Source organism: Megalobrama amblycephala, linkage group LG12 (genome assembly GCF_018812025.1).
Source record: "Megalobrama amblycephala isolate DHTTF-2021 linkage group LG12, ASM1881202v1, whole genome shotgun sequence".
NCBI lineage: Eukaryota > Metazoa > Chordata > Actinopteri > Cypriniformes > Xenocyprididae > Megalobrama > Megalobrama amblycephala.
This window is the reverse complement of record NC_063055.1, coordinates 40,221,566-40,245,721: the sequence shown is the minus strand read 5'-3', so window position 1 is coordinate 40,245,721 and position 24,156 is coordinate 40,221,566. Positions and strand designations below refer to the sequence as shown.

The window sequence follows — 24,156 nt, the reverse complement described above, 5'->3', positions numbered from 1 at the left end:
AAAAAAGATTACTTTCAAGTAGTTTCAAAGTGTTTTTATTGTAGAGTCCAGTTAAAAATGAGTAAAGCCAGTCAATTAAATCAGATTTTAATGACATCAGTGCCCTCCACCCTAACCACAGACATTTAAAACGTAATTCACATTAAGGCTGGCAGAATTCACAATCTCACCTGTCAATCATTATAGGGCATATTCACACTGGAAGAAAATAAATATGACAAACAACATAAATAGAAGCCGAGATGAAGCATTTAAAGCATGCAGACACACACTATGATGACTGAAGCTCTGTCCTGAAACTAAATCAGTGAAATGACTGAAGGCCACATGTGCTGAACACACTGAAGGTGAACAACTGAACCACATTCATCACTGCTTTCTTCTTCACATTGCATATTCAAATCAGGGTTCCCACAGAAAATTACATTTTAGGTTTTAAAATGGGGATTTCCAGCATACTCATGAAATTTTCTAGCTGTGCTCGGCTGCGGCAGGTTTAAGCACTCGTGAGAGTAAAATTTGCAGTCGTTCAATAAATTTGTTGAACCCGTTCAAATTGATCTAAATTCAAAAAGATTCATTAAAAAAAATCCTTATCCATTTATTGATTGTGAAAATTTATTGATCAAATAATGTGGGAACCCTGCTGAAATGAGTCAAATGATTTGCCGTAAAACACACTACTCTCTCTCACACACACACACACACACGCACACACGCACACACACACACACACACACACACACACACACCTTCTGTGACAGTGTTGCATTCATGCATCTGGAAATGTTGCATCTACTCATAATCTTAATGTTTTACACATTGGGACAAACGTTAGAAATGAACACAGTATCCATGTGTAAATGGGATGTAAATGACATTAAAGAAGTTCACCCTAAAATGAACTTTTCCTGATTACTTACTCACTCCTGGGCCATCCAATAAGGCAAACCATCAGTCATTTTCAGGAAAAAAAGAAAAGAAAAAAAAATTATATACATTTTAACTACAAATATTCGCCTTGGTCCAGCTCTGTAAAGTCCATGAGACGGTTGAGTTCATGACCTCATGTGTATAATGTATATAATTATTTTTTTCTAAAAATGACTGATGGTTTTGCTAGAGAAGACCGTTATCGGTCAGCTGGGGTCACGTGGAGCTCTTTGAAGCCTAAATATGGATTTTGGACTATAAAAAATGGTCTATGTTGAGCAGCATTCCCTTGCATTAGATGGAGAAAAATCCTGCAACCTTCTCATCTCAGATGGCCCAGGGGTGAGTAAATAATCAGGAAAAGTTCGTTTTGGGGTGAATTAATCCTTTAATGTTGCGAGAGTGCCAATATGTCCATGCCAGCATATGTACAGTACTTCTACCTGAATGGGTTGCATACGTCTCCATATCCATTCACTACCGTGTGGCGTCTCAGAAACACAGCAGCAGCTGAACTGTTGAAACACAGTGTTCTACATGAGCAGCGTCATCATCATCATTACCCAGCAGCCCTGCCACTGCGGCCCGTCCTAAACGTCCCCGATTCACATGCATTCCTAGAGCCACGGCGTCGACCGAACCCAGAGCTTCCCGTTCCAGCGGCATCAGCCTGTCCGAGTCCCTCGATCCGTCAGCGTCCTTTCAGGATGCCGTCCAGCACGCGGTCGCCCTTCTCCGAGAGCCAGTACCCGGCCATGGCAGCCACGCCGCCGATGAAGATGGCGGTGAAGACCATGTCTCCTTTGGCGGCGAGAGTAGCGAGCGCACAGATCACCACCCCGAAGAACATCTGCTGCAGGACGAGCACCTCGTCGTCCGTCATGTCATCGAACAAACCCTTCTCTGGACCCGCTGCAGGACACAGATGGAGCCGGTTACAGAGCGTCTTTCTGTACAGGGACACTCTTCACAAACTGCCACTAGTCATCCTATATAGCAGGCAAAATTAGGATTGTGCTTCCTTGTAATGAAATGTCATACACAATTTCATATTCCTTCACCTGTTTTTCACTTCCTGACCGATTCAGGAATGCAGGAGTTTAGCATTACTAAATGAAGAGCACAGACTGTGTAATCGATGCTTTACCCGTGTATGATGACAGAATCAGACTATGATGACAAACGTGACCCTGGAGCACAAAACCACTCATAAGTCACACAAGTAGGCCTATATGTGTAGCAATAGCCAACAATACATTGTATGGGTCAAAATTATCCATTTTTCTTTTATGCCAAAAATCATTAGGATATTAAGATCATGTTCCATGAAGGTGTTTTGTAAATTTCCTGCCATAAATATATCAAAAATGTATTTTTGTGAGTGGATATGCATTGCTAAGGACTTCATTTGGACAACTTTAAAGGCGATTTTCTCAATATTTTGATTTTTTTGCACCCTCAGATTGCAGATTTTCAAATAGTTCAACCAAATATTGTCCGATCCTAACAAACCATACATCAATGGAAAGCTATTTATTCAGATTTCAGATGATGTATAAATCTCAATTTCAAAAAAATTGACCTTATGACTGGTTTTGTGGTGCAGGGTCACAAATGTGGTTTTGATGAACTGAGATAAGTATTATTTTAGCACTAAACAAGCACCAACTAAACTGACTCTTGTGAAGGAAATGATTCGCTCATAAAGCGATCAAGTTTATGGAGCTATTAAAGCAGACAGGTGTTATAGTTTGGTCTTGGCTGGCTTCAGTATGAAGCATTTGGATTTATTTTGGTTTATTATGTTCACTGTTTTTCTAGTAAGATCTGTACGGAAGAGGATTAGGGCCAAGCAATAATAAAAAAATAAAACCATCTCGAGATTAAAGTTGTTAAATTTCGAGAAAAAAGTCGAAATAAAATGTTGAGAATAAACTCATTCAATTACGAGAAAAAAACTCGTTAAATTTCGAGAACAAATTCGTTAAATTATGTGAAAAATGTCATTAAATTCTCATAATTTAACGACTTTTTCTCGTAATTTAATAACTTTATTCTCAACATTTTATCTCGACTTTTTTCTGGAAATTTAACGACTTTTTTCTCGTAATTTAACAAGTTTATTCTCAACATTTTAACTTGACTTTTTTCTGGAAATTTAACGACTTTTTTCTCGTAATTTAACAAGTTTATTCTCAACATTTTAACTTGACTTTTTTCTGGAAATTTAACGACTTTTTTCTCGTAATTTAATGAGTTTATTCTCAACATTTTAACTCGACTTTTTTCTGGAAATTTAACGACTTTTTTCTCGTAATTTAACGAGTTTATTCTCAACATTTTAACTCGACTTTTTTCTGGAAATTTAACGACTTTTTTCTCGTAATTTAACGAGTTTATTCTCAACATTTTAACTCGACTTTTTTCTGGAAATTTAACGACTTTTTTCTCGTAATTTAACGAGTTTATTCTCAACATTTTAACTCGACTTTTTTCTGGAAATTTAACAACTTTTTTCTCGTAATTTAACGAGTTTATTCTCAACATTTTAACTCGACTTTTTCTGGAAATTTAACGACTTTTTTCTCGTAATTTAACAACTTTAATCTCGAGATGGTTTTATTTTTTTATTATTGCTTGTCCCTAATCCTCTTCCGTAGATCTGGCAACATGAATGCAAAGGGGTGGAAAATATCTGGTACAGAATGCACTAACAGTGTTGCCATGTCCACTTATTATACACGGTTTTGGGCTTGTTGTTTAATTGGCTCATAAAGCTATCAAGTAGTTATTAAAATGAGCCGGTGTGGGCACAATATTTTGGTCTTATTTTCAGTATAAATCTTTTGGATTTATTTCAGTTTATTGTGGGCATGTTCTTGTTCGCTATTTTTCTTGCAAGATCTGGCAACACAAATGGGCCAAGGCTCATGATTTCTTACACTAACGCACACACAGAAGAGATGCACATTAAAATATGCCATTAACAACTAGTACACTTTCAAAACACTGCCTCATGAAGCTTCGAAAACTTAACGAATCCTGTGTTTCGAATCAGTGGTTCGGAGCGCGTATCAAACTGCCAGAGTCACATGATTTCAGTAAATGAGGCTTCGTTACGTCATAACTGTTTCGAAATGTTTCAAAATTTCACTGGTTCACCACTGGTGGGCGATGATCTCTGTGAACCCATGAATCATGCGTCTATGGTTTTTACCTGATCTCTGATCAGTTTTATACATTTGTAGGGGTGTAACGGTACACAAAACTCACGGTTCGGTACGTACCTCGGTTTTGAAGTCACGGTTCGGTACAGTTTTCGGTACAGCAGGTGGAGAGAAAACTAAACATAAAATTGCTTTTTTTTATTATTAAACAGAGGTTTACTGAACAAATTGTGTTTTTGTCTTTAAATATATTAAATTAAATTAAAACTAAAAGTTTCTTAAGGATAAAAAAAATGATCTCTGCTAATGCTATAAACTATGTAGGGAGCCCTAACTTGAAAGAAGCCCAAACTATTAGCCTAAATTCAATTGCTTTTTATTTTTAGATAAAATAATCAACACTCAAATAACAAATTGTATGCAAACCTGTAAGCTGCACCTAAGGCAGTTTTTGCATTAACTTCTAAATGTTTTTACTCCAATTCGTTGTTGAAATATAATCATTTCTACACAGTGGCTGTTATTTTAACATCAGATTTATTTAAACATACATTAAATAGCCTAATCAGGATATCACTAAAAGGTTAAGTAAAATAATGAATATATTGGCTAATACAGTGCATATATTAAGCGAAAGAGTTCATTTCTCTAGCGAACTAACAAGCTGTGAACACTGAATGGCTTTTCTGAGGTAAATGCATCATGACATATTGTTGAATACGGAAGCTTTCATTGATGTCTTTCCACCGTTGAAACACTGAATGAGCGATTACATGAGATATGACCGTTTCAGTAAGTTGTACTGAATCTTGCAACATACCTTCAGATGTTCTTTCATGTTTATTCTGTAACTAGTATTAAGGAGGAAGAGATGAACACATTGACTCGCGCTCTGCGCTCGCGCTGCCGGTTGAACTGAGGCGCCTGTACAGTGATCTGTCACCCCACATCAAAGCACGTCAAAATGGCATTTTCTGTTTAAACTTCATGATTTCGTGGACAGAATTTGAAGGATGACACTTTGTTTCTTATCGAAAGTAACAAAACGCAGAGCTTATTGCGGTTATTGGTGGTGAATATTGGTTGCAATGTAATGCTTCGGTACACACGTGCACCGTACCGAAAGCCCTGTACCGAAACGGTTCGGTACAAATATGTGTACCGTTACACCCCTATACATTTGTAGATGTTATAATGAGACATTAGTGTAATTAAAAGGAATAATAGTAGTTAATAGTCTCTTATTGGCCTGTTTAGCTGAGCCATCCATGAAACAAACAAAACAAACCCTGAAAACTGATAAAAACACATATTATACTGACACTTGATATTTGATCTCATTAGATGATTAGTTAATTGCATTTGATAGATTTTATTTTCAAATTTTATTTCAAATCTAGTTTTTGTTGTATTTACACTGTTCTGACCAACAGGTGTCACCTGCATAGCAATTGGTTCAATTGATTTAAAGTTTTAAAAAGCTTTGTTTCTTCCATCACTATTAACTAGCTGTTCAGTTCACACTGAGCAGAATTTTGTAAATGCAGTTGTCACTGTGTGTGAACAGAACAGGGTTAAACGAGTTTAGTTGCAGTGTACATGGCCACTGACTTCCACAGTATGGAAACAAACACTACAGAAGTCAATGGTGCCACACCAACATTCTTCAAAATATCTTCCTTTGTGTTCAGCAGAACATTCTTACAGGTTTGGGACAACTTGAGGGTGAGTAAATGATGACAGTATGAGCATGTGAGCGTGTGTTGCACTCACTCGGCGGCAGATTCTCCACACAGATGCTGTCCCGCCGGATGAATCCCTCCGCACACTCGCAGCGGAACGAGCCCTCCTCGTTAACGCACGCTTCATTGAGTCCGGGGCAGGCGATGGCTCTCTCCGCACACTCATCGATGTCTGACGAAGGCAGCGAGAGATTTTCATAATCTGAGCAAACCTCATATCAACAGCTGTCTTCTCTAAATAATCCTGGTGAAAGTCTTACCTAGACACTTGGCCCCAGTGAGTCTGAAGCCTCGAGCGCATTTCTTACAGCGAGCCGGTCCGCTGCCCATACAGCCCACACACGCTTGATCACACCCTACACACAACCGCATCAGAGACACGCAAACACACCACTGCATTACTGAGGATGAGTGTGAGACTGACCTCTGCATTCGTAGGAGCCGTCGGTGTTGAAGCAGTACGTGTTGGAAGGACAGCGAGCCAGCTCAGTGCCGCACTCATCCACATCTGCAATATGGACAAAAGACACTTTCTGGGATTTTGTCAAGAATGATAATTAGACAATATTTTTCTGGGTGTGATTTTGATCTTTTCATATTCTTGTGGTCCTTCACAGCAGTGACAGAAATTCACTTTTCCGTTAAGGGGAACATTTGCTCCTTAAAGGCACAGTGTGTAGGTTTCTCCACTAGAGGTCGCTCATTCAAAACAATAACAAAGGTGAAGCTGTGAATGAGTGTGGAATCATGGGAGTTGTCGTCTTCACCTCCACAGCCGATGGAAATCAATCCGACGGGACTCGGGCAGAACTCATGTTCATAGATGATATCATGTATTACAGTTTTATTAACGTTACTGTGGAGTGAAGCAGGACGGAGCGAGAGCCTGGGACGTTTTACGTTTCTGTTTTTATTATGCTGATTCGCCGCTGCCGCTCCTTTCGCTTTGTTGTTTACGTTTATTTTCTGATTAAATCTCCTTCTTCCCTGAACTTGAACTTTGGTACAGTCACGTTTGATCACTTCAGTTCACGTTATTTGATCTCATTCTGATGAAACTGCTGCTGAAGTACTAATACAGCTCACTTTATCTGATGAATTAAGATTGTGTGTTTTTCACGCTGCAGTAAACTAGATCGATATTAGATTATCATATTAGTAAAAGCTGGATCTCTTGTGTTGATAAATGGCATGAAATTAATTTTAAATATATTGCATGTTGGAGAAAATGTTGTATTCGTGTTAGTACAGATAAAGCTCTTTCTGATTATGATGTTAGTCACTCGACAGAATAAAGTCGTCTCTGAGGTACAAACATTTTACTCGCCGTAAATCAAGAAAACGAGATTTAAACAATAAGACTAAACGTGTTGAGTTAAATAACAATGATTCGTTTTCTGTCGATGAATGTATCCAAACAGTTGCTCATCTGTCTAATAAAACACACAATATATGAAAGCGTCTTTGGTGTTTCATGGTTTCTATGGAAGTAAAACCGGAAATCGAGGGTAATGTGGATATGACATCATTGACAGGTGACGTGATGACACGGGCCGTTAAACTGGTTAAAACAGCTGAATTATCTGATTTAACATTTATTATAATGTAAGTACACAAATCAACAAAATATATAACACTGTTCTAGTGGTTTTTGGATATTTACAAAAATCTTACATATTGTGCCTTTAAATTCATTTTCCAGGGTAATTTTTTACTTTTGTAAGGACAATTTGTCTAACCTCATTAAATGAATCTGTCATAAAAGATAATGCATACACTTCATCAAATTCAGTTACAATATAAAGACACTGTTACCAGTCAATAGTTTGTTTTTTGTGTTTTGCAAGTATTTTAATTTGAATATTTAATAATAATTTTATAATTATTTAATTAAAATTGGTAAAAAGCAATAATGTACCAAAAACGTTGGTCAGTGTCATGTATACGCCCCCTCAATCATTCATTACACTGATTTGTTCAAAATCTATATTTATTCAGTAATGAAGCACTGCTACAGCACGTGTTGCTCAGAGACACAAAACAGTTCTGGACAATATTGTGTCTAAAACGCAAGCTACAAGGTGGACCTTCAGGAAAAACAGCACACTTGCTCATGTGATATTACTTAACTATATCATTTGATATAAATGTGAGAGAAACATCCTGTATATGGGTTCAGATCAGCATGAAAGTGAATAATGAAGCACAGATGGAGAGCTACTGCTTTAAATCAGAGTCAAACCCGTTTTTACAAATACGACTTTTCCCAAATCATTTTGTGTTTCTGGAGGAGAGCTTCATGATGGCTGATGTCTGAGGCCGTCATGTGTAACTCACCCACACACTTGTTGCTGTGCAGGAGCCATCCCGGCTTACAGTCCTGACATCTGTCGTCCTGAGGACCGCTGCACTTTTTACAGGAATGATGGCAAGCTAAAAACAAAAGACAGATCATACATCTAATATCCGCTTCATGAATGACGGTCATTGAGAAGGTCAACACTTGAGACTGACAATTTTTCCCTAATTCTGTTTTATTCCCGTCCACTCATGAGACTCACCTGAGCAGGGCGGCTGTGTGTGATTGGAGCTCTTTTCTCTGAAGTATCCGTCGGCACAGTCCTGACACAGAACGCCGGAGTATCCCGGGTCACAAACACAGTCTCCGTCTCCCAGACGTGTGCCTTCACCCTCACAGCGGCCCAGACCTCCACACACTCCCCCAGGGCCGGAGGGACACTCTGCGCACACGCGCACACACACACACACACACACACACACACACACACACACACACACACACACACACACACACACACACACAGGAAGTATAAGAACAGGCATCTCTAATAATACAGTGGTAAATATGATACAGGCAAATGAAAGGGTGAAGCGTAACTGTATCTTTAGGAGTCAACAGAACCCATACACTGTTTCTGTGGAAAGTATGGGAAAGCTGATCAGCTGGTTTGGTGTATCTGAACGAATATATTATATTATTTGAGCTGCTGTAAGGCACAGATACTCAAATTTCATAGCTTGGGGCCAGTTTTACAAGAGTCAAGACACATATATTTTCATAGTGCTTTGATTGATTCAAAGCAGCTTCACAGTGATAAACAAGACAAATAAGTATTAAAGGGGTCATGAACTGTGTCGTTTTATTGTTTTATAATGTTTCCTGGGGTGCACTTATAATGTTAGAATGATTTTAATATCAAAATTGTCATAATTTAGAAATAAAAAGGCATTTTTCCTACCCTGTTTTTATCCTCTGGTTTGAGCGCTCTGTTTTAAGGGGCGTGTCTCTGTGAGACTTCAGTGGAAATGCCCACTGCTGTGATTGGCTGACATCTTTGCATATGAAATAGCTAATTATTACTCTCTCTTTTAGCGCATTTTTACTATCACAGCTCTCAAGGTTAACTAATCGTGAAAAGCGTTGATTATAGCATTATATTTAGATTGTGGCATGAAAGGTTGCAGTGATGAACATGTAGTCGATCACAGACATGTTGAGTGCATGAGTGTGTGTGTGTGTGTGTGTGTGTGTGTGTGTGTTCACCTGCGCAGTCAGGCCCGTAGTGTCCAGGTGGGCAGCACAGTCGGAGCTCCTCGATGCACAGCCACTCAAACAGGTCTGGAGACTCCTGCTGTCTGTAACCTCACACAACACTTTCTCATAGACACAAGATCCTGTGAAGAACACTTTCCACGACGCACAGCTACAAGATGTTTTACTCAACGGCTTCCATCATAATGATCATAATCAGCTCCATAAGGGAACGACAGGGGCTCTGTGGAAAATCTAGAGAAAAATTCTCCTAGATTTGTCTCATTGAGTAATTAAAAATCTTGTGTTTTTCACATCCTCACTCCGCAAATACATCACGCAAGTATGTCATGTAAGTAGACAAGTGGTCACGTGTGAATACTGGGACAGACCCTTAGTGACTCCTGGACTCGGCGCTCTGTTGAGAACATCTTTGAGTGTGACTGGAACCGAAATCCACGAGTGAACAAGGTTTGCGTTGGTCCAGAGTCAGGGCTTTATGTGACGGTAAGTTAACCCCGCGTTCCTGATGAGTGTGTGATGTGTGTGCAAACACCTGCGCTCTCACCTGTGAAACCACCACGTCTCCACCTGATCCTCGATCTGCTCCAGCAGACGGTTGCAATCAAAGTCGGATTTGTCACACGCCGCCTCTACAATCTCTAACAGACGCGTTTCACTGCACACACACACACACACACACACACACAACAAGCTTTCAAACAAAGGCTGCAGAACCAACATTTTAAACATATATGAAGAAGACAAACCTCTGTTCTGAAACAACCACACATGCAGCGTTAATTCTGACAGCAAATTAAGATTTAGTTTTAGTCATAGTCTTTGCATTAAAATGCCATTTAGTTTTAATCATATTTTAGTCATCTGAATTGTTTTAGTTTTCGTCTAGTTTTAGTCAACTAAAATCAAATGTGTTTAATGTCCAAACTCATTCTATACTCCCGGAGAAAACGGCTATTAAGCTGTTAATATGACAGATATTAAGGTTTGAACATGCAATACAGACTCAGATTTAACTGCTGTGATATATAACATGTCTTTATCTTAAAATGAAAGAAACAAGAACATTCTTTTTAATAAATGATGCATTCTTTATAACAACTTGATATAACATTCGTCATTCTTTCAAGCAGACATATTTATTTGTATAAATTAAATATAGATTAATCCTTAAAGCTATTAAAGCTATTAAGTCAAGAACACTGAGTGATTTTCTCTTTTTCTTTTATTTTATTAATTGAATTTTATTAATGATGGACAGCAGCAGGTTTATTAGACTACTGTCACTTTAAGGCCGGATGCACGGATCCAATATACTGATACACATCCGATATTCTCCCAACTGTTTACGTTCACTTCAGACAGAACTGTCTGAGCTGATTATGTGCGCATGACTGGATCTCTGCCCAAATCCCTAACATTTTTGTCTCCTTTTTATTCATTGATGAAAATGTCAAAAGATTTTTGTCATTCAAAACTGTTTTTTTTTGTCATCATCTCATTTTTGTCAGTGAAAAAAAGTTATTCTGACGCAAATTATTCATTAAGGAAACACTGCACACATGGACATGTTACTCTTACAGCTGGACTAAAAACATCTTTACCTGCGGGAATATTTCGCCAGTTTCTCCTCTTCCCAAGCCGTATTCCCTCCTCCAAAATTCTTATTGGCCGTTCGCTCCAAGCCCTGAAACAGTCATTACACTTCATACAGAAGAAGCACATCATCTGAACATGACAGCGCTCTCGCCAACACACAAGAGCCACAACTATAATGATACACGTAAAGAGATCTTATTGATATAGATAAATCTTTCCAAAAGAATATCAGAGTTCACAGCAGAACTATAATGATAACGACAGGATAAGGATATCGTTGGAATCACATTCAGAATTATTTATATTCCAACTCATGAATGATAAAAACATTGACAGCCAATCAGAATCCATCCTGCTTTAATGAGCTCCAGCATTTAAAGAGACAGACACAAAACTGCAGCGCTGATAATAAGCACAACGATATCGTCCGTTGGTCTGAACGCTGATTTAGTTATTATTATCTTTACAGTTATTGTTCTTGATGTGAACAGGCCTTATCACTAGGTTTAGAAAATTATGCATAAATTACACACATGCTCAATCAGGCTGGAAAATATACTTGCAAAGATTTTACATGTGAAATTAAGCAAGTTTGATTATTTTAATGTTTCCTAAAAAAGACTGCATCATTAGATTCACAATCCTTTCTTGTCTCTGGACTCACAAGATTGCGATCTCGATTCTTATTTTATTATTGACAGCGATTCGCCTGTGTCTATTAAACCTTTGACAAAATCATACGGGAATATTCAAATCTGTGTTCGTTCTGCCGCGCTGAGCCAGAGAGAGCAGTTTCGAAACACACGGTAGTTACAAATATTCAGATTATCACAGAAGTACTGGATAAAAGTTTATAGTTCAGATATAAACACTGATGTCTACGATAGCAATGAAAATAGAGCAAATCACCTTTGAAACTAACTTGGCACTTCAAATAACACGACAAGTGACTGTTAAAAATGTATTTGTCATTGAATCATTCATTCAAGAGATTCGTTCAAAAACACTGATTCATCCAGTAATGAAACAAGTATTTATTAACGATTCACTGAATTCATTCAAATTAATTAAACATTTTTCCAGCAATTAATATTTTGTCAAAACGTCTAGTAAATTACATGTTCAGGGGAGAATTGCGATCTTGATTTAAAACCAAAAAAAATTGTGATTCTCTTTTTATCCAGAAATGTGCAGCTCTAATTTGAAGCTAAAAAGTTATTTGAAAATGGGAAAAATAACACAAAACGCACAAGACTGTGAACGTAACGGCTTTAGTGAAGAAAGAACTACAATCCCATGAAGCATTGCAAACAGCATGATCGAATTTAAAACAATAGAGAAATATAAAATTACTCATTTACAAATGTTGATTATATATAAAAACAACATATTTTAAGTTTAATGCAAAATATGCTTGTCTGTTCTAATATTTAAGTATTTTGAGAGCGTATGGAGACTGAATCGACGACATCATTAACTGTGCTTCATTTGGAGTGGGCGGAGCTAATGAGATCTTTTGGCGCATTTACGACTCTGATTGGTGGAATTTTCTGTACAGCATCATGGGTAATGTAGTTTTTCACCAATTCCGCTGATAAAAACTATTATTTTAAAACTAAGGTGAAATAATGCAGGCTGACGGCTTCATCATTGATTAACAACCTCACAGCTCACTGTAGAGCTTTCTTTAACAGTTTATAAGTTATCCTCAAAAATCTATTTGCCTATGGAGTTTTTACTTCCCGAACCCAGCTGCTCTATATGCTTACAAAATCTTTAATGAATTATTCGTAATATTTGAATAAGGGGGGAAGATGTCAAAACTACTGTATCTTTTACTGTTTATTGTTGTCTTGTTGTCCTGAGCTTCATTCATGTTTTGGATGTGCACACCTATTCCTATAAAATGAAGCTCAATGAATGCCTGTTCTGTTTCTCTGTGTCTGAAGTAAGTTACAGTCACATGACAGTGAATGCAGTCCCACACACCTGGAGGAAGCGGTCGGTGAGTTTGCGGCAGGTCTGACAGGGTGCGGTTCTCACGGTCCCCACCGACAGCAGAGAGCAGAGCACCAGCACAGACACCAGGGGCCAGGACCACCACATCCCGCCCTGCACAACACAACAGCTTCAGGAGGAAAGCTCTTCAAGGGCTTTATGAAAAGAGTCAATCATCTCACTCCTGCCGTGGGTTGATAAGAGTTTGTCATGGTACTTTGTTTTAAAGGGTTAGTTCACCCAAAAATGAAATTAATTACTCTCCCTCATGTCGTTCCACACCTGTAAGACCTTCATTCATCTTCAGAACACAAATTAAGATATTTTTGATGAAATATGTATGACTCGTCCATAGACAGCAATATAATCAACACTTTCAAGGTCCAGAAAGGTACTAAAGACATCGTTAAAACAGTCATGTGACTGCAGTGGTTCAACCTTAATGTTATGAAGCGATGAGAATACTTTTTGTGCGCAAAAACAAAACAAAAATAACCACTTTATTCAACAATCTCTTCTCTTCTGTGTCATTCTCAAACGTTGTTTATGTCCAGCGCTTCCAGGTTCATCGTCAGAACGCCGACTCATTATTGGCCCGCTTCTGTGTCAGCTGATTATGCATGTGTTGTGCTGATCATGTGATCAGCTTTGGCCAATACTGAGCCGGCATTCAGACGTAAACACGGAAGCTTCACTGTGTTACTGCGTCACCTGCGTAAGATAATGACAGAAGAGAAGAGATTGTTGAATAAAGTCGTTATTTTTGTTTTGTTTTTGAGCACAAAAGTATTCTCGTCTCTTCATAACATTAAGGTTGAACCACTGCAGTCACATGACTGTTTTAATGATGTCTTTAGTACCTTTCTGGACCTTGAAAGTGTTGATTATATTGCTGTCTATGGACAAGTCTCTCGGATTTCATCAAAAATATCTTCATTTGTGTTCTGAAGATGAATGAAGGTCTTACGGGTGTGGAACGACATGAGGGAGAGTAATTAATGATAGAAATCACATTTTTGGGTGAACTAACCCTGTTTTACACACTTGTTCTGGCACCTTTCATCAACACAACACACTGTGATTACTGGACTTTTAAAAATCATTTTATACAGGCTCTGCACTCACAAAGACACATTTCTTGCTTATTAAATATTTTTGAGTATAAAAATATATTTACTAATGCAATATGCAAGATTTTATGCCTGGTATTCACCATTTAACAATGAAATCATATTTCCCAATTATTAACGATTGTGGGAAATAATATGATCAGATACATTTTTGTGACTTTCACTGTTATGTTAACAATATAATTTGTTCAAAAAAATAGTATTAATTTTTTGTTATTGTGCAGTTACCATATTATATGTGCAAGGCAGTCAACCTGACTCAAACCCCTCTTTGACTGAAGCATCAGTTCCTCTTCCTGTGTGATGCTGGTTGTTTGTGTGCAGCACTGATCTGAGATCATCTCCAGTGAGTGATGCTGATGCTGCATGTATGTAGGCCACTGACTGACTGCTGGAGCTCATGCATTCATGCAACATCACAGCTCAAGACTTGAAACACACGAGGTCGTTCATCGCGCTGCTCATCTACACTCGATTAAAGAAACTGCAACATTGTTTCTCTCGCGACAGCTGTGACGTGACGCCGGACTGAAACATTGTTGCATTCACCAGCTCTTTCATTTGAACACTGACGCAAGATGCTTTGTTTTTCTGTTCTGTATACTCACTTCACAAGGGTGCGTTTGGGTGATAAACCTCCTCCAAACCTTCTCGACAGAAACAGCTCTTCGGGTGCGTTTCAGGAGCAGTTATATCGCTGCATTAAACCTCTCCGCGGTAGCGCTCGCTCTTCTAGTTCATTCTGTGAGTGCTGCAGCTGATCGCTCAAGCCCCGCCTCCTCCAGTGAAACAGCCAATCCTTATTGAAGGAGGATTCTGCTGCGCCAATCACAGACCGCCGTGTGCCAAAATGAAAGGTGCGGATCGCGTGTCGTCATAGCCCCGCCTTAATCATGTCAGACTACAAAACCACATCTAACATTTTTAAAGAAATTTAATTGTGTTTGAGTAATATTAATAATAATAATAATATTAATAATTCAAAAGTTACTTAAATGACATTTTTACTTTGTTATATCGAAGTCTGTGGCTGGTCTTGTATTTTATTTTAATTTTATTATTATAAAATTGATAATAACTCCTTTTCATAACTGTATTATTTACACAGGGCAATTTTAACACTAGTCATGCAGTTTAATTAATTTAAAAAAAATCACAATATGTTTAATGTTAGTGTACAAAAACAATTAAGGGCAAGTTGTCACATTTTTTACAGCATAGACACACAACTTTGCTATTGAAAAAAAGATAAATCATTCATGCAACCGGACATCTGACTGAAAATCTTACAGTTACAGCTTATATAAGAGAGCTTATTACCTTCTGAGTTACTCAGATATAGCCTTTGTGCCTTCACAGCTTATGGCATGGAAATGTTATTGTGCACTAGTCAAAAGAAGAAAGTGACTTCTCTCATCTTGCCCTTCTCCTACATTTGCCTTCAGAATTCCATGTGTAGGTATGCAGATGTCTGTCTTCAGCTGGTCCGTTGTGGTTTTCCTTGTGTTTCTTCTATTCTGAGCTTGAGATAAGGCATATTTCCATATCATACAATATACATCTTTACATCAGTGTCAGATCGAGTTCATATCTGAAACCGCCACCTAAACTCTCACAGCTCTTCTGATCAGTGAATGTTATGAACAATCTATTTTAGATGAACAAGCAACATTCATTTACATGTATAAAGGTGTGGCCACAACATTTAGGTGAGATTTTGCAAGCAAAAAACCGCCATTGTCTATAAAAATAAACATTTACATAAATAAACTTTATAAATTAGATTTTTTCACAAAATTGTCTGTCGCTTTTTGGATGTAGTAAACACTCAGAGATGTCGCAGAAAACATCTGGGTTCGTGTTTGCATTTTCTTCTGTCACTGGCCATAATTCTAACTCTGAAATCAAAAATAACGTCAAACGTGAAAATCGGCTGAGAATTTAACAAACAGTTGTAAGCTGGGAATCATGACTTTGAGGCAGTTTTTCTGGTGATTATGCGATAATGCAAGCCTTCTTCACCTTACAAATGGTTGTCGAAAGCAGAAATGCAACAAAATGCACATACTATTTTGTGAGAAAGTGTGATGTGCTTATGCAAAACAGGCACTATTTTTGGAATCAGCACCCCAAAATTAGTGAGAAACAAGTATTGGATTTCATTCAGCAAATACAACGCAGGGCGGTGAATTATCAATCGTGTCAAAAGAAGTCACTTCCAAACCAAGCAGCTTTTTTGTTGGTTTAAGTTGGCGATGAATCCATGTGAACAACCTGAACGTGAGCAAAATCTGCATGGGGAACTTTTCCCCCTTATACGAAATGCCCATTGAAATGATTTTGGCGAGCAAAGGTACCTTACAAGGTTCTTGCTTCTGGCCAGAATGAGGCTCGGCATGGACCAGACCTCATGCCGTTTACTCGTAGGTCTGTCTAAGACTAGTTTAGACCCAACCTACAGTGCTTGTTTCGGTGTCGAGAGCAAGGCTTGACTGTTCTGCCTGTAGCGGGACAGTTTCATAGTCGTTCTCCGTCCCTGAGTCCTCAGAGAGCGTTGCACACGTGTGTCCGGTGCCTCCTGTGATCTCTCGGAGCGCCCCTGATATGGCCCGTGACGCTGCCCTCAACGCCCCCGCTCGTTCCCACCGCTCACACACTCTTCTTCCCGTACGAGCCCCCTGTGTGAGCTCCGTTATGAAGTCCAGACTCTGGGAAGGCAAGCTGAAAAACGGCAGTCCCCGAAAAAACTCCGGCAGGGCCGTGGCAGTGCACCGCCCGTCAAACTGCGCCAGCACGAACCGCTCTCCCGCACGACCCAGCAGATAGTCACCCAGGATGCAGCTCAGCAATGCATCGAAGACCTCGGAGCACGACAATGATTGGACACTGATCTCATTTTCTTCTTCCGGTTCCTGCTTCGTTCCTCGACAGCTCCATCGCTTGGCCCGCTCGCAGGCCTCCGGGGTCAGAACCATCACCGCCTTGCCTCCGCGCCGCCGCACCTGCTCCAGACAGGAGTGCAGCCAGGGCACGGGACCCAGCGCGTTGATCTCGGAGCGGTTCCACAAGTCCAGAGACACGGTGAAGCCGAGAGCGGAGAGACTTGAGCACAGACGGCACAGCAGCTGAATGACGGTGGCGTCTGCATCAGGAGGACACACCAGAAGCAGCTCCACACCAGCCGCCACCGCAGCTGAAACAACAACACACATCAACGTCAGCAGACAAACCACTACAACTACACTCTTAAAAATAAAAGGGGGTTTTCGTAGTGATACCATTAAAAAGAACCATTTTTGGTTCCCCAAAGAACCTCTCATACCACTTTTCCACCAGCATGAACCGGGTACTAGTTCAGAGCTGGTGCTATTTATTGCTGGTTCGGAGTTGGTTCGACTGACGAGCCTTCTAAGAACCGGTCTCCAAACGCGGTACTTTGATGTCATATGCTGATTGGCCCATGCAGCTTCAATGCATCTCGAACAAGCCTTCCATCAACAATGGCGGACGTTGCGTTACTACTGATGCTCATGGCTTTGTGAACCTACATCGGCATCCAACTTCATTCTATTACTTCTAGACCAGCAATGTTTTGGTGCTACTTATGAACAGTGTTGGGGGTAACGCATTACAAATAACTTGAGTTATGTAATCAGATTACTTTTTAACTAGTAAAGTAACGCATTACTTTTTTAATTTACAACAAAATATCTGAGTTACTTTATCACATATATTGCCTGACAGCTCTCCTGTCCTCATGTTGAGAGAAATAAAGCTCAGCGGTGTTGTGTGCGCTGTGTGAACATGATGTTATTGTAGTTCTAGACTAAATGTGAACGTGCATTTACTCATCTCACTTGCACAAAATCATTCAATATTCCTCAAAATGAATAAAACAGTGAAATGCAATCTCAGAATTTTACGCAAACCTGTAATAATAAAATATATGAAATTTCACAAACATACTTTATGTATTTAACCTCACTTTATTAACCAATGTCTTTGCTGCTGACCTTCAATGATCTAATTCAACCATACTAATAAGCAAAAATTACTTTAGATTAGATTTAGAAATAAGAGTGTTGAACAGCTGAAAGGTTTGTTTGTTTGAGCTGCGCCCTCTACTGTACAGGTGTGAATTTGCATTTCCTGATTCATTTCACTTTTGGTGTGGAAGGGTCTTTAAATTTGTTATTAAAAAACAAACAAGCAAGCCCAGCCCAGGTGTGAAAAAGTAATGAAAAAGTAATGTAATGCATTACTTTTCATAAAAAGTAACTAAGTAACGTAATTAGTTACTTTTTTAGGGAGTAACGCAAAACTGTAATGCATTACTTTTAAAAGTAACTTTCCCCAACACTGCTTACGAACCACTTCTTCCCAAAAGCATCGTTAAGCCAACTAACATCGCAAGTTCCGTCGTTACTAACATAGTTGAAGGATTTGGTGTTTGCCAAAACCACAGTTCAAACGAACATTCGCAAACTCTCGAGCTGTGGTTAGAAGCAGAGTTTCTTTTTGTTATGACATGTGAACTTGATAAATCATTATCTTAAATGTATATACAAATGTCAAGAGATTTAAAGCACAGTTTTTGAAGAGTGCACGTGCGTACGTGCTCTAGTACGTAAGAACGAGCCTATGATTCAATCTGGAAATAAAGCAAAATAACTGAGAAAAAGAAGAATTTGTCCTCAGATGCCATGTCCAGAATGTATTGCAAAAAAAATCTAGCATTAATTCAATCTCAAACAGATTAGTTTAAAGAAGTTATTAACTGCGTGACATCATTCACTAACATGGCTGAACGAAAGGTTTGCAACAATACGGTTTCGTATCTGACTAGTTACGATGCATCGTACTATGGTAGTGAAGCAGCGAGTTACATCATCGTACGGGAAACGCACCCCTGGTTCAGAGCTGGTGCTTTGGGTGTCAAAAGACGAAGAACTGATTTGAAACTAGGCTCTGGCTCTGAACCAGCACTCAAACTGCCTTGGTGGAAAAGGGGAATCGGTGAACGGTTCTTAAAAGAACCATTTTTTCTTAGTGTCAAGAACATTTTAATAAACTTAAGAACCTTTTTTCTCACTATAAAGAATCTTTTGTGAAATAAAAAATTTTCCATGGATGTTAAAGGTTCTTCATGGATCCACGGATGCCAATAAAGATTTATTTTTATGATTGTATGAGGAGCGAGTGGCGAGGTGAGATCATGAAGGAAACTCACTGTTCACATCATCCACCTTCAGCCATCTGAACACCCAACCTGTTATAAAGAGAGAGGAGTGATTAACACTTCAGCTCACAAAGATACACATTTCACCCAAAAATCAGAACAATAAATTTTTTTTCAGGATTCTTTGATGAATAGTGTGTGTGTGTGATGCTCACTCTTCAGTGTTTCCTGCACTGCATAGGCTCCCAGCACTGACAGGCACACCAGCAGCACACACAGCACCAGCGGGAAGCTCCAGTGAGCCCTCTTCACTGCAGCAGTGACAGAGACAAGAACACGGAGAGAGAGCTGTTATTTAATTACATCACAATCGGCATTATATCTGCAATGCGTTATGTTGTAGTACTAAAGTATTATGGCACATTAATTCTGTTCCCTCATCAGAACTAACGGATGTGAGTGCTTGCCTTCAAAAGGACACACTGGTCCCACGTAACCTTCCATTCCCGCCACTTTAACCTGGACAAGAGACATAACACTGCCAGTTTCCCAAAACACACAGATATCAGAAGTGAACTGTAAACATTGTGCAAAAAATGTATTCGGTACCTGCACACATAATAAAGGATGACGTTCCACTTGTAGAAACTCTCCATGAAACCGCTGCAATGGATGAAAGAAAAGATAAGTGTTAGTGAAGTAAACATAAAGTAACACTTTATTGTATGTAATAACAGTAAAATATGCATACACTACAAGCAACTAACCATACACCAAACTTTAAATCTGGTAAGACTATTTTTTTACAGTGTCTTTTACACGTTTCACTATAGTAATTCAAACTATAAATCATGCAAACCATAATCCAAACCCTAAACCTGGTAACACTTTATTTTAGTGTCCCTGTTACGCATGTTACATATAGTTACTATAGTAATAATTTAAATGATTCATAATTACAAGCAACTAACTTTAAACCAATGCATGGGTTAAGTTTAGGTTTAGGGGTAGGTTCAGGACTAGTATCTAGTTATTAGCCAGTTATTAATTATTAAGTATATAGTATGTACATGCGAAACAGGACTGTAAAATAAAAAAAATGATACCGTAAAAACTATAAATTAATTCGTATTACTCAGTACTTAAATGAATAACATTTAAGTACTGAGTAATTAGTTAATTAATATTACTCTGTATATTACTCTGTACCTATTTGTGTAATTAAAGTGTAACAAAGTCACTAAAATAAAGTGGGTTACACTTTAATTACATATTTAAGTGTAATTATATATTTAAGTACTGAGTAATATTAATTAACTACATGTACTTACTATAGAGTTAGGGTAGGATTAGGGTTTGGTTGAGGGTGATTTGCATGTAATTATGCATAATTACTATGGTAAGTACATGTAAGATATGTAACAAGGACACTGTCAAATAAAGTGTTACCATAAAATGTAATCAATTTTCTCTTACTTATACTGTAAGCTGTGTTTGATTACTATTACTACTGCTTACAGTTACTGCTTGGTTAGTGATCTGAACAAACCCCTAACCCAGAATATTAAACTTCATCATGTAACTTGTCCCACACCATATTAGATATCTCAAGTACAGTTTCCCACCCAGTGTCTGTGGTCGGTCTGGGTCCAGTTGTCGTTCTGGTGGGTGTGGACATGAGAGCTGGAGTTCAGTGCATGGCAGCTGCTGTCCAGCCCTGAGCCCTTCCTACACAGCCACAGCTCAGCCTCCAGCCTGCAGGGCGCGGTGAGGTTCCAGACCAGAGCGGCCCGCTTATGATAAGTTACAGTCTCTGCCAAAGACACTGACACGCTGGAGCCTGAGACTGCCGAGAATGAAAACAGAGTGTAACTTTCATACAGTGCAGATTAAGTCAGCAGCGTTTGCACTGACTGCATTGTTATTTACTGACCCGGCTAACAGGGAATGTTCTCAGAATGTTCTGGCAAGGTTCTCTCAATGTTATTAACTCTGTCCCTGACATTGGTGGAATGTTCAGGCTTTCCATGTTTTCACTGTTATACGGTAGGGGGCACTGATTCACAACTTCTGAAAGAGTACCGAATCTCCGGATCAAAACACGGGCAAAAAAGGAGCAGAAACAAGTGATAAAAGCATTGCTTTTGCACGTAGTAGTTTTTGAAAAAACGCTTCGAATTATCAAACATTCTTCCAGTAACGTTAATAGAACATCTTTAATAATGTTCTAAAAGCGTTAGAACAAAAACATTGTTTATACATTATTCGTGGAATGTTTTTTTTTCTGAAATGCTTTAATTGGGCATTCATTGAACATCAAATTTTTTTTAAATGTTACTAATTGTTTCAGAACGCTCATAGAACATTCAAAAGTAACATTCCCATAATGTTTGCAAAATGATAAAATGTAATTTTTCCTCAAAATGGGCTTTCAATAAAACATGGCTGCCTATGCACTAGAAAGGCAGAAATAAAATGAAATTGATGCTACCTGACTAAAGAAAACGGAGAAAAAAGGCTGTTTTCGTCCCTTTTGCTAAATAGCACCCATAATGCACTGGGCACATTACAATCCAAGGCCACGCCCACCAGTCTGCTATGAATACATTTAGAGAGTCAAATACTGCCTTGCTTTAGTAGGAAATACTTCTTGGCAAACTTTTAATTATAATGGTGTTATAATGGTGTATTGTTCCCAGGTGAAGAATTCAAAAAGCCACTTCCAGCCTAAAAACTCTTTAAATATACCAAGTTTTGGCTGAATATTCTGAAAATTCCCTGAATAAAACATGGTGTGCCAGTATTCAAAGTAGGAAGTGAATGCCGTACCTGTTTCATTCAAAAACGGACAATACTCTGTTCGAAGAAAGTTCCCCCATATCTATGCAAAGGTAGAAAGATATGTGAACATCACTGTATTGCTAACAGTTTTCAATCTTCAGACAGTTACTAATATAACCTATTTATTCTGTATCTTTGTATGCATGACTTTAATATATGCTGCTTTTCTATTTATTTGTTTAATAATTCAATAAGAGAAATACATTTGTTGCCATTACCTCAAAGCACAGACAGGGGGCGACAGAGCTCAGTGAAATCTCAAACTCATGGCTAGCGTTGTTCTTTACATTAAGGAAGAGACAGAAAGAGAAGTTAAAACTAATTCAATTGACCAATTAAATGCAACTGTATTATTGATCAGGGTGACATACCCATTCCACCTTAACACAGCGCCCATTCCTGTCCAGCCTCTGGCATGCGTAAAACTTTTGGGATTTCCATTTATCTGCATCGGCCGCATACAGTTTTATTGCTCCTGTCACATGGTCAGTTTTTCTGTGCAGCCTGGGTGCTGGAAACCAAAGGTCACAGATGAACTACAGATACATGACAGATCCAGTGACACCTGACCTGCACTGCATTAATGAATTGACACTTTTGAGTAAACCTTTCCATAATGGTGACTTATTTTAGCTGCTATTCTGCCATTAGAGTTTGATTTCAGGGTAGCTGTTTGTTGGCAGTGTGAAGTTGTGAACTAGTCTTTAGAGTGCATTCAGTCTATACAGTGAACCCATGATCTGCAGCTTTGCTGATGTCACACTCTACCAATTAACTAAACTAGATGTGCGAACTGAACACAGATTCACTTACGTTTACAGAAGATGGCATCTAGACCCTTTGAACACGCTGAAAGAGACAAACGTGTCATTTATTTGTCTCAGATATGATAAGTGAAAGAGGCGTATGTGTTTGTTTTACAGCATGCTTACCTTCCTCTTTTGAAGGAATTTGTTTAGTGGAGTTTGTGTATGGAGAATGGACTGTGACAGTACTGCCGAGCTTTGCCTCTGGTATCTTCACCACTAAAGACATCCACACCTACAACACATACACCAGGAACAATTGGCTGATCCATGAGCCACTTCACAATTCAATACAATTATTATAAATGCATGTTTGTCACACACAAATTTAAATATGAATCAAAGATAACACAAGTACACACAACATGCAATTTTTAAATGAAGGTTTTTATTATGAAGGGAAAACAAAATCTAAACCCACATGGCCCTGTGTGAAAAAGTGCTGTTAAAACATAACTTATCTGTGGTTTATCACACCTGAGTTCAGTTTCTCTAGCCACATCCAGGCCTGATCGCAATCAAGAAATCACTTAAATAGGACCTGCCTGTCAAAGTGAAGCAGACCAAAAGATCCTCAAAAGCTACACATCATGTTGAGATCCAAAGAAATTCAGGAACAAATGAGAAAGAAAGTAATTGAGATCTATCAGTCTGGAAAAGGTTATAAAGCCATTTCTAAAGCTTTGGGACTCCAGCGAACCACAGTGAGAGCCATTATCCACAAATGGTGAAAACATGGAATAGTGGTGAACCTTCCCAGGAGAGGCCGGCTGACCAAAATTACCCCAAGAGCGCAGCGACGACTCATCCAAGAGGTCACAAAAGACCCCACAACAGCATCCGAAGAACTGCAGGCCTCACTTGCCTCAGGTAAGGTCAGTGTTCATGACTCCACCATAAGAAAGAGACGGGGCAAAAATGGCCTGCATGGCAGAGTAACAAGATGAAAACCGCTGCTGAGCAAAAAGAATATAAAGGCTCGTCTCAGTTTTGCCAGAAAACATCTTGATGATCCGCAAAACTTTTGGGAAGATACTCTGTGGACTGACGAGACAAAAGTTGAACTTTTTGGAAGGTGTGTGTCCCATTTAGTCTGGCGTAAAAGTAACACAGCATTTCAGAAAAAGAACATCATACTAACAATAAAATATGGTGGTGGTGGTGTGATGGTATGGGGCTGTTTTGCT

The 24,156-nt window shown here is 38.8% G+C and overlaps 2 protein-coding genes across 3 annotated transcripts in view; both read right to left on the bottom strand.

Moving 5' to 3' along the window:
- Positions 1-19: 19 nt before the first annotated feature.
- On the bottom strand, positions 20-14,939 carry LOC125280563 (protein disulfide isomerase Creld1). The gene is made up of 11 exons (XM_048211170.1): positions 14,752-14,939; positions 13,005-13,127; positions 11,021-11,103; positions 9,964-10,074; positions 9,408-9,499; positions 8,404-8,583; positions 8,180-8,275; positions 6,267-6,350; positions 6,103-6,198; positions 5,874-6,014; positions 20-1,845 (listed from the first exon to the last, which is right to left on the bottom strand). Exons 2-11 carry the CDS (start codon positions 13,119-13,121, stop codon positions 1,625-1,627), a joined length of 1,221 nt encoding a protein of 406 aa, XP_048067127.1. The 5' UTR covers positions 13,122-13,127; positions 14,752-14,939; the 3' UTR covers positions 20-1,624.
- A 337-nt stretch (positions 14,940-15,276) lies between these two features.
- The window catches only part of wu:fl23c11, a 25,047-nt gene continuing 16,167 nt past the window's right edge, over positions 15,277-24,156 (bottom strand). For both annotated transcript variants that reach the window (XM_048211168.1, XM_048211167.1), the window contains exons 6-16: positions 23,096-23,204; positions 22,977-23,012; positions 22,535-22,674; positions 22,382-22,444; positions 22,152-22,203; positions 20,948-21,168; positions 19,932-19,985; positions 19,790-19,841; positions 19,538-19,633; positions 19,374-19,412; positions 15,277-17,336 (exon numbers count right to left, since the gene is read on the bottom strand). In XM_048211168.1, the coding sequence (XP_048067125.1) occupies positions 16,588-17,336; positions 19,374-19,412; positions 19,538-19,633; positions 19,790-19,841; positions 19,932-19,985; positions 20,948-21,168; positions 22,152-22,203; positions 22,382-22,444; positions 22,535-22,674; positions 22,977-23,012; positions 23,096-23,204 (1,611 nt within the window). In that variant the 3' untranslated portion in view covers positions 15,277-16,587. The remainder of the gene's footprint in view (positions 17,337-19,373; positions 19,413-19,537; positions 19,634-19,789; positions 19,842-19,931; positions 19,986-20,947; positions 21,169-22,151; positions 22,204-22,381; positions 22,445-22,534; positions 22,675-22,976; positions 23,013-23,095; positions 23,205-24,156) is intronic.

Excerpts from the sequence above, each read along its gene's own strand:
- LOC125280563 (XM_048211170.1), bottom strand. The coding sequence starts at position 13,121 with ATGTGGTGGTCCTGGCCCCTGGTGTCTGTGCTGGTGCTCTGCTCTCTG. Across the intron at positions 8,584-9,407 it reads CTACGGGCCTGACTGCGCAG|AGTGTCCCTCCGGCCCTGGG; the intron begins GTGAACACACAC and ends GCGTGTGCGCAG. Across the intron at positions 6,199-6,266 it reads CGGCTCCTACGAATGCAGAG|GGTGTGATCAAGCGTGTGTG; the intron begins GTCAGTCTCACA and ends GGTTGTGTGTAG.